Source organism: Nelusetta ayraudi, unplaced genomic scaffold, assembly GCF_046127955.1.
Source record: "Nelusetta ayraudi isolate G7.1 ecotype Tasmania unplaced genomic scaffold, CSIRO-AGI_Nayr_v1 ptg000089l, whole genome shotgun sequence".
In the NCBI taxonomy this organism is placed as follows: Eukaryota; Metazoa; Chordata; class Actinopteri; order Tetraodontiformes; family Monacanthidae; genus Nelusetta; species Nelusetta ayraudi.
In genome coordinates this window covers 1,636,818-1,647,500 of record NW_027466139.1, presented here as the reverse complement: position 1 = coordinate 1,647,500, position 10,683 = coordinate 1,636,818, and the positions used below count along the sequence as shown (strand labels likewise).

The 10,683-nt window shown below is 49.5% G+C and overlaps 1 protein-coding gene across 3 annotated transcripts in view; it reads right to left on the bottom strand.

Moving 5' to 3' along the window:
* slc8a1b (solute carrier family 8 member 1b) overlaps positions 1–10,683 on the bottom strand; it is a 102,690-nt gene that overhangs the window by 82,488 nt on the left and 9,519 nt on the right. For all 3 annotated transcript variants that reach the window (XM_076046289.1, XM_076046287.1, XM_076046288.1), the window contains exons 2-4: positions 6,338–7,267; positions 5,128–5,292; positions 2,884–3,677 (exon numbers count right to left, since the gene is read on the bottom strand). In XM_076046289.1, the coding sequence (XP_075902404.1) occupies positions 2,884–3,677; positions 5,128–5,292; positions 6,338–7,222 (1,844 nt within the window). In that variant the 5' untranslated portion in view covers positions 7,223–7,267. The remainder of the gene's footprint in view (positions 1–2,883; positions 3,678–5,127; positions 5,293–6,337; positions 7,268–10,683) is intronic.

Sequence of the window (10,683 nt, the reverse complement as noted above, 5' to 3'; positions counted from 1 at the left end):
ATTTGACTGCGGCTGCGCGTTATTAAAGCCCTCTGACGGCAGCGAGAGCTGGAGGCAAGAAATGAAAGTCGACCTTGCAGACATCTGCCTCCAATCTGACCTGGAACACAGAGAGGGAGACGGCGCTTCTGACTATCGTTACCAAGACAACATTTCTTCCGTTTGTTCGTCACAACACCGTGCATTGTTTCATGTCGCTGCAACCGCTTCCCCCCCTCGCAAAACAATCCCACCATTTTTCAAACGGCCACTGTAAGGAAACTTTCTGTTTCCACGGCAATGCACTGCAGCTAGCTCGTGGTGTGTGTGCCAGGGAAGGGAAGGGAGGAGAGAGAAAAAAAAGAAGCATGTTCCCCTCCCCGCCGCATGTTTCAACCAAGTAAAGGCTTGTTTATTTCTATAATGCTGTTCCATATCACATCCAGTATCTCTGGCTGGCTACGAGCACAGCAGCGGCAGCGCCACTTCCCAGCCCGCGGGTAAACACAACGAGGAGTTCCATTCCCAAAACATGACATAATGTCGAAAAATGGGGCGGAGGGAGGGAAGATAAAACTCCGGTTGGTTGCGGATGAACGGAGCGATAAAATTAGACGGGGTTGTGGGGGGTTAATCACAATGCTTTTATTGGATTAACAACCCCAGAAACTGCTCCAGTCACACGAGATAAACTGAAGTCATCATTCCAGAAAATCATTAAGAGATGCAGTTGGTTGTTCCACACAGAAATTGGGATATGTATAAATTTAAATATATATGTTCATCTTTTTTCAATAAAAGCCCGTCTTTGTTTGGCCATGACTGCAAAAAGCAAAGAAACCAAAGAGAGAAAATGGGGACCTGCGTGAAGCCGTGAACTTCACAAGAAGAATTTAGTGCAAACGGTAATTTGTGGCAAGCATCGTAAACACACACACACACACACACACACACACACACACACACACACACACAGACACACACACACAGCCGCCGCTCGACGGAGGCCAGTGGGCCAGGACAGTGTGCAAAGTGCAATAGAAGAAACCTCTCTGGCCCAATTACGTGCGTGCGCACATGTATGGTTATGCACACGTCAAAACATGTGCAGATTTATGCACAAGAGGTTGTGCAACAGTTGCATGGTTACCAAACAGCACTAACAACTTCCAAGCAGCGACTGCGCAGTAAATCTGCGTTTCACACATTTGCAATAATGAAGCGTCCATGAAAGAATAACACACTGACTTCATTTACTGTTATTGAGAGAGCTTTCCCCACGGTCCAAAGATGTGAGTCGCCGTCTGATTCACAACTTTTACGAGGTGCTTTTGTGAAAACCTCCAAAAAAACAGAACAAAACAAAACAAAACAAAAAAAGTGTTGCAACGCCGCAGCCACACAACGTGGCACAATTAGACAACAAAAAGAACAGACTTTCGATGTCACCCAGCTCGGCGCTAACGTTTGGCTGATGGCTGGAGATAATTCCCCAACACTTCTAAGTGGGTCAGGATGATGAGGAGGAGCTGCAGTGGAGCTGCAGTGGAGCTGCGGTGGAGCTGCGGCGGAGCTGCGGGCAACACGGCGGCCGTGGATAAAGGCCTCCTGATACTCGGTCAAACAGCAATCATGGAGCCACCGGCAGATAATAAGGCCGCTGGAAGAGGCTCCTTTGAACTGAGGCCGAGCAGTTTCACAGCGGGGGGGCTATTAAATGGACTTTAAAGCTGTTTTTGCACACAGAGAGAAGACAATATAAAGAGCAACACAGCGGCTGCGTGTGCGAGTGGTTGCTGCAGGACGTTCCCACGGAATAAATCTGACAAAAAAAAGGCCAACTGCCATCTTCTGGAGGAGCCGTGTGTCCAAATTAGGTTGGACAGAAGCCCCCGTGGTGTTTTTCTTTTTCGGTATGTCCCTAATTTACTGCCGCTTATTAAACATGTGAACGGTTTCCAGCCACCTCCTGGAACATCCCGGCTTTCTATTAAATGTCAGGGGAGCTTTAGCAACAGCCATTTAACTTCCACAGCCTTTTAAACTGAGGCTGCGGCCAAGTGGCTGGAATTCCACCCTGCCCATCCGTCATGAACACAAAGTCATGGCAGAGTGACCTTTTCCAATCAGACACACGAGACGTATCAGGGTTCAGCAGCACTTTGGCGGACCCTCCGTCCACTCGTGTCCCTGCTCCCTGAAGACTCAACACACACCCGATTGTCTCCTTGTTCACATTTGTTCCTACAAACTTAAAAAAAAGAAAGCTAGCCTGCACACTGGTGTCCCTGTTTAACTCCATACAAAGTGTGTGGCCTCATGCTGACGGTCACATCGGGGCCGTGAGTGGTTCACACGCGGCTACAATGGGGGGGTATAAAAATAAAAGAAAAAGAAGCAAACAGATGCGGAGAGAAATTGGAAGCGAGCACCTGAGACGGTCCAAGTGTCCTCAAAGGTCAGACAATTACCTCCCGGACAGCAAACAACCCAAAGCCACTAAACTCCGAACATCGAGTTTCACAATCAATGCAACACAACACGACAAAAGAGTGGAACAGCAGCAGACAGACGAGTGGACAGATGGACGGGTGGAGATAAAGGGAAAAAGGCTGAATGAGGCCGAAGCGGTGGAGTGGAGGCGACGTGAAGACGAGGAGCTGTTGATCCTGTTCTTCCACCGTTCCATCGTGACCACCACATCCCACATCTCACACCCGCACTTTCACACATCTCACATCATCGTCAGCAATAACATTTGCAACAGCACGCCGGCAGGAAAAAAACAAACAAAAAAAAAAAACAAACAGCAGCGTGAAAATCATCAAGCAAACCGTGGAGAAAAACGACCGACTCGCTGCACAAACACGGTGGTGACCGCCAGCGAGTTCGAGCGCTACTCACAAGATCTCGTCGTTCTGGAACTCCAGGATGCCGTGGGTGTCCTCGAAGTCCTCGCCGCCGCCCCTCGCCGTGCCCTCTATCGTCTTGTAGGGCAGCATGACCACGCCGCGGGCCCCCGACGTCCGCAGCACCTTCACCTCCATGGTGCCGACGCTCTCGCTCACGTGGCTAACGGGCTCCTCAAAGGTGAAGATGCCGGCGTGGTCGTCGTCGAAGATGGTGACGGTGGCGGTGGAGGGCAGGCCCAGGCACGCCACCGAGTCCACGTGGTTGGCCGACTCGCCCTCGTCGGGCTCCTCGCCCTCCGACGCGGCGAGCACCTTGACGTTGGACAGGTGGATGAGGAAGTTCTCGTCCTCCTCGAAGATGTCGTCGTCGATGATGCCCACGCGGATCTCCTTGGCGCTCTCGCCGGGCTTGAAGACCACCACGCCCTCCGTGAACTCGTAGTCGGAGCCGGCGTTGGCCGTGCCGTCCTCCGTCCGGTACTCCACCGAGACGATCTTGCCCAGGTCGCCGCCGCGCCGCACCACGTTGACGGCCACCGTGCCGCAGTTCTCCAGGCACTGGTAGGAGCCGGGCTCGAAGAAGATCTTGGAGACGGGGTCGCCGTCGCCCACGTCCGAGCGCACCTCGTGCATGCTGACGGCCTTGCGCGCCTGGTCGGCGGCGTGCTTCTTCAGGATGTTGCCGGCGCCAGTCATCAGCCTGGTGGCCTGGCAGCGGTAGAAGGCGCGACTCTTCTGCTGCTGGCTCAGGACCTGGTAGTTGGCCAGCTCGATGAGCTGCTCCACCTGACGAGAGAGGAAACAGCGCAAGGACACGGTGTGAAAACTGTTTTCTTCAGTATCAGGCTGGTTGTTCTAAATATTGTCCAGCAGGGTGAACAAATTAGGGCAATGCTGCTGTTGAATGTGGAAGAAAGACACTGGATTCCTTTTGTCCTTTTGAATCCTACTGAATAGAAACGCTTATAGGGAAATTATTATTGGAAGAGAGATAATTCTTTGCTAATTCTGACCCACAAAAAGATTAAAAAAAGAAAAAAAAGAAAAAAAAAGCTAATTAAAGTGACACTCAGTGGTTTAGTGTAATGAAATATTAATATTCAAAACCATTTTTTGGAATTTATTGAGTTGTAAGAAGAACAATGTCACTCCACCCACTGAGAGATCACAACGGGCTCGGCTCCTATAGGATTATATAACTGGTGCTCTCATGAGCTGGGTGCTGGGCAGGCAACCAAAGTTGTAAAGTCCTATAGCAGGGCGGTCAGCCGCGCTGTGTTCATGAAAAGCTTGCCATTCTCCCTCCTTCCGAGTCAATGAGCCACAAAGTCGACTTTGAAAAACTTTCGATGCAAGAGGAACTGCGTAGTGTTGCCTTAAAATCTTTGTGAGGAGTGAAGATTGGCTGTGGTCCTCAGGACTGACAGCACATGATGGGGTAATCAGCAGAACTACTTTCTTCTCTGTCTATTAGGTCAGCCACCTCAAAAACATTGGCACTGTTAACTGAGTTGCTGCCTGGATAGAACTGTGGATCCAGCTGGAAAAAAACAATCTGACTGGCAACCAACGTCATCCCAGTTGGAGTTCTGTGATTGATCCAAGTCCTCCACAGCCAATCACTGAGAAGACTTGAACATGCTGCACCACAAAGTCAAACCTGGAGATTCAAATGACTTCACGAAGAGACTGCAGCACAAACAACATTTCTTCTTTATCAATCAGTCTCATTGTTAACCCGGAGACAATGAATGGAATAGAAGTTTGTGGCAAAAAGAAAAGAAATGCCACTTCTGCAAACTGTCTGGATGAATGCGGCATGTTGCGCTCAGTCGTGTCTGTGGCGGTTTAAATAATGGGAACACGGATCAAAACAGCCAGACTTCTAAGTCACTTCATTATTGAGGCCAATAAAAGTTTTGGCATCATTTTGAATAGACTGGTTTCATGGGCGCTCAGGTTTTCTCCCAATTTCTCTTGCTTCCTGATGCGTCTCACCATCTTAGCCAGCGTACTTTGCCACTGCAAGGCTGGGTTTGTAATCGCACCCCAAAACAAAAATATGTAAGTCCAACAAAGTTCAGTTTGAGCAAGAATGTAAAACAGCACTTATAGTTATAGTAATTATGTCCCGGTCTAATAGGCTGAATGTATTTTTTTTTTTTTTTTACGTCTGTTAATTGTCTCTTCACAAATAATTACAAAAACTTTCCTTGCTTTAGACATCATCACTCACCTCCTTATCTGGGTGTTTCTGCTTGAGCTCCTTCAGGATCTTGGCCATGTCTCGCCGGGTCTCCTCCTCGTCCAGATCCTTCTCATCCAGATCCAAACCCAGTGGCCCATCCAGGAAGTCAACGCCGTGAGAATTCAGCATCTTCCCATCCATCTCAATGTCCACCTTTGCAGCAAAATGGAACAAAAGATTATTTTTTTCGTGAAACCTTTGAATCTTGTTTCCCGATAACTGATTCTTGTCATCTTTTCTCCGAATGTGAACGACAGCAGTGAATGTTTTCCTTTGGCCATCTGCAGCAGAGATTGGGCTCTTCTTTATGCCCCAGTTAGTGCTACGCTATGGTTGAGAATTCAGCTTTAAGCCATGTGACAACTGAAATGCAGACCAAAAATAGCCCCACAACTGCCGGGCACAGAGAGAACGAGAGGAGGTAGCAGTTTGGGGCCATTCATTGAATAAAACCTCGTCTGTTTCCTCCCCAAGGAGTTCTTTTGTTGTTTAATTGAAAGTCAATTTTTCTCTCTCTTTGGATAAAGTTATTTGTAACGGGTTGTTGAATTGAGCATAATGGACGCTCGTTCCAAACTAAATTTCAGCTCAGTCCCGTCGGAGCACTCGCAGCTTTCGGCCCGTTTTAATCAAAACAAGCGCACTTCTCCGACACCGCCCCTCCAAGATCGTCAGGAAGTGACTCAACTAGCAAGACTATCATCCATGCCTGAGAGGGAATCTCAAGCAAGCCGGACCTGAGCAAATATTCACGTAAATATTGGAACAATAGTCACAATAATGTAAAAATGTTTAGCTTGTTTTTCTTCAGAGGATATACAAACAGTGCTAGTAAGGAACGCAGATAGGAGGGAGGAGGGCAGGATGAAGGAGTGAAGGAGTGAAGGAGTGAGCACAGCGCTGAGGGGACCTCATGCAAACGTAAATGCTTAATATTAGAGAATGAAAAGAACCCAAGAATTAAGATTTAGTAGCTTCATAGGTAGCTTTTAGTAGCTTAGTAGGGTTGAGGTTGGGTTGAGCTCTGTTTCACTTCACGCCAACAGAGCCCTGAAAGTTTCACACGCTGGGCCTTGAAATGAGGAAGCCAGGAAAAAGAGTGCCACCAAATCTGGCTGCCACAAATCGTAAAAGTCGGATCCTGATCAACAGTGTATTGTGCCCGCAACCCAGCGGCGTACAGATCCGTCCACCGTACCTTGGAAGGAAGCGGGCGGTCGCCCTCCGTCTCGATGATCATGCCGCGCTGCTTGCCGGTGCGGTAGCGCTTGTAGACGTACTTGTAGAAGAGCAGGCGGCGGTCGGCCACCCAGGCGAACACCACGCAGATGGGGAAGAAGAGGAAGGTGAGCAGCCCCTCCCACACCTGCACCACGCCTGGCGAGATGACCGACAGGATCAGGTAGAGCCAGATGTAGGCGAAGATGCTCCAGCTGGCCGTGACGAAGAAGACGCGCAGGTGCTTCACCTTGCGGGTCTCGCCGTCGGGCACCACGTACACGCAGATGCCGATGATGACGAACATGTTGAAGGCGGCCGAGCCCACGATGGTGGAGGGCCCCAGCGTGCCGGCGTCGAAGCCGTGACCTATGACCTCGATGACCGACAGCAGGATCTCGGGGGCGGAGGAGCCCAGCGCCATGAGGGTGAGGTTGGAGACGGTCTCGTTCCAGATGCGGACGGTGGTGGTGGTGGTCTCCCCGTTGGGCTTCTTGATGGTGATCTCCTTCTCCTGCGACGTGATGACCTCGATGGAGGCCATGAAGCGGTCGGCGATGATGGACACGCCCAGGAACATGTAGGCCAGGGCCACGAAGTAGACCGTGGCCCGGGCCACCTTGTCGCCGAACGAGGGGTTTTTGGGCTCCCACACGGGCAGCACGACCCCCCTCGAGCACGGCTCCGCCTTGCTGCACTCTGACTTGTTTTTTGCCGACATGGAGGTCCCCAGGGTGTCCCCGGGGGGAGCGCCGGCCTGCGAGGGCTGGACCTCGACGAGGAGGAGCAGCAGGAGGACCGCCGCCACCGCCGCTAGCCTCAGGCAGGGGGTCGAGGAGGGGGAGGAGGAACCCGCGTGGCCCATGGTGGCGTCCGGACTGGTGCAGCTGGCCGACGGCTGCTGGTGAACCTGAAGAGAGGCAGAAAGATTGACGTGTTTTTTTCAAAAGATTTTTCAAAGTCTCAAAGGCCGAACGGGTGAAATGGAACATCTGTTCAAACTGGGTTTTCAGAACCAGAACACACACACTGTCATTGTTGAACATGCTTTCATTTAAAGTGATATCACCGCCCATCACAAATTATAGTTTGCTTCTCATTTTGACAATGCCTGTTGACTTGTCCATCCATCCATCCATCCATCCATCCATCCATCCATCCATCCATCCTCTGTCATGACTTTTCCTGCATTCATGGTCTTTGTTGTGACAGTAGCTGCGTTTCCATGACAGTTTTCGACACACAGCGAGTCATGGATGTTATATGACGCAGTTTACATGTGATTATTTCGTTTGCTCAGTTCTGCATCCCCAAAGAAAAACCACTCGTCACATTTAGGAAGGAATTAGGATGACAGCAGACGAGAAATAAACAAACTGGGAGCAAGAGAACAGCCTGAGCAGGCGGCCGCGGGGGGGCGGGAAGGACAGATATTCCGGATGGCAGGGGTAGAAAAATAAAGAAGGGACCAAACTGGACTCGGGCGGGTGAAGCAATGGAAAAAGGAGAAAAAAAAATCAAAGCCTGTTATGGAGACGTCCTTGCAGAGCCGTCTCCAGCTCGACAACATCCAGGAACCCGGGTGGCAGAGTGAGTGTTTACACCATCGACCCGCCGAGTGCAAACAAAGTCCGAGTGGACGGATGGTTTCCCAGAGGCTGAACCTTTAATGGCGGCATGTCGACTGGATCAGTGCAAAATTAAAAACAGAATCACATTGTTTCCTGGCTGTTCACGCCGAGCCTTAAGCAACAGCAGCGTCGCAAAGTAAGAAGGCAGACGATTGGCTGTCTGCGCAGGTGGGTGTGGCCAGCGGGTGAGAAGATCCGCAGTGGCTCTGGCTAGACAACACAACACACCAACGGCATCGGGAAATCACGAGATCATCACGACTGAGTTCACAAACTGAAAAAAAAAAAGAGAAACAAACAGGTGAAGTTTTCCTGTTTGAGGTTTCCCGTCACTTTGGCTGCAACTGTTTGTTCCATCAACATGTGAATCCCAAGCACATCACAACCGGCTGGTTCAAACCGGCCACAAGATCTATTTTTATGCAATACTGCATTGTTTGACGCCTCATTAGGATGATCAACTCAACACAACTTCTCCAACAAGTGAACTCATCTCCCATCAGTTCCACTGCTGCCGCAGTCACCCTCACTTCTCTGCCTCTTCTTCTTCTTCCTTTTTTATTATTTTTTATTTTTTTGTTTTAAATGTGACACACACACACGCACGCACACACACGACACAAATATAACAAAAACCATAAAATGTGTTTACTCTGTGACCTGGTTCATGGAACGCTAAATGGAGCGAAGACTTTGCCTTAAACGAGGCCGCGTCCTTTCAGGAAACACTCGACTCTCGCCGTCTCTTTATTTCCAAACCATTACTTCCCACAAACGTGCAAACAGCAGTAATTGAATGTAAAAATGACATAATAAGCGCGGCTTTAATTTCACTGAAGTCGACACAACCACCCCCCCCACCCCCGCCGCCCCGAAGGCAAACGTGCCAGTGCGGTTATCGCGAATGGCAAAGCAACTTCACATCACAGGGTCGTTTTGTTTCTTCCTTCCCCCTGTGGGCAGAATAATTCAGCTGCACACAACTTGTCTGAGTCTCTAAACATGCACTCACATTCAACTCTGCACTATGAAATAAATATTCACAATGAGAACAATGAGAATTTCGGGAAACAACATGCTTTGCAGCGTAGCACCGAACTGCTGGGACACATTTTTGCTCTTGTTCGAAAAACACTTCAGTTCAGTCATTTCTGACTGATACTCCAAATCTCCCACTGTACGTGCACTCTCAGAATACCCCAGCATTAAGCAGTCTGTAATCTCAGTTCTGCCTTTTCACCTGCTGCTCTGCAAAACTGCAGTCAAGAAGATCCTGCTGCAGACCCCTGCTGCAGCTCTTTGCTAGCTTTTCATTTTCTTTTTGGAGAAAGGGGCCAGTCAGTGCTAATGCCACCATGAACCACATGGAGGTTTTGGTAGTGGGTGCACAGCAGGGACAGGTGGGGGAGAGAGAGAGCCGCCCTGAAATAGATCAGTAATGGAGACTGGATGAGGGGGGAAAGCTGCAGTGATGGGGGGGGGGGGGAAACCGTGCAAGTCACTCAAAACTGCAGTAAAAACCACAATTTTTCTCTTTGCGTGGTTGCAGAAGGCTCAAAAAAGCCGACTAATAGTGGCATATTTCAGGTAGCTTCACCTGAAAAGTAATTTAGAGGGGGGGGGGGGGGGGGGGCCGAATATGCTGCTGACAGGACCTGTGGGGAGGCGGAGATTCTCCGAATAGCAACAGAGTGTTTGCATGTATGTACAAATAGTGAATGTGTGCAGCATGTGATCATAGCATAGCTAAACATTAGCACACACACACACACACACACACACACACACACACACACACACAAACACAAGAAAAATGCAAACATTCTTTTCAAAGGCTGTCGCTCTTTGAGGAAACTGGAGTGTTCACACAGCTGCAGTGTGCGTGTGTGTGTGTGTGTGTGTGTGTGTGTGTTCATGTTTTCTCCACGGAGCTCTTGTCACGAGCAAAGAACAGAATGGATGATATTATATCATTCTATTTATCGCTGCGTGCTACAATATCTGTCCATCTGTGCAATGAAAGAGGTTTCTTTATGGAAAAAAATATATGTCAACCATACTACGAGTGCGTACATCCACAGAAGCAGTTTTACGATCGTTCCTCTTTCCCCCTTTCTTTCACCAGGCGCCCTGCATTTTCCCAGCCGGCGGTGGAAATCTTTACTCAAATCAGGTATTGATCGGAAGGAATTGTATCCTGATGACATGCGATCGATCACGGCCGTTATTGACTCTAATCTGTATCTGTTAGGACATTTCAACTACAACTGGCCAGGATCAATCCTCGGAGCAGCGCCAGGGGGCTGAAGGAGGTCTCTCCTGTCCTCTGGGGACCAGGAAGGTCCTTGCGGTGGTGGTGGTGGGGGGCGGGGGGAATCAAAAAACGCAATAATGTTGCATAACGTTGCTCCTGCAATCCAACGTCCGTATTTAACGGTTTCAAAGGAGTCACTTTCTTAGCGGCTTTGAAGAACTTTCGAGGGAAAAAAAAAAAAAAAAAATCCCAAAGCAGTGAGGCAGCCGCAGGTGCAGTAATCCCGTTAATCTACGATCAATACAAAGCGTCCAGATCTGAAATAAAGACCGGCTTAGAGCTCTCCTCCAATGAGCTACTTCCACATTCACGGCCGCCAAACATCCATTTCCCGATAATTAACTGTTTGCACTCTGACGTGCTCTCGCGCAGCCACGCGGC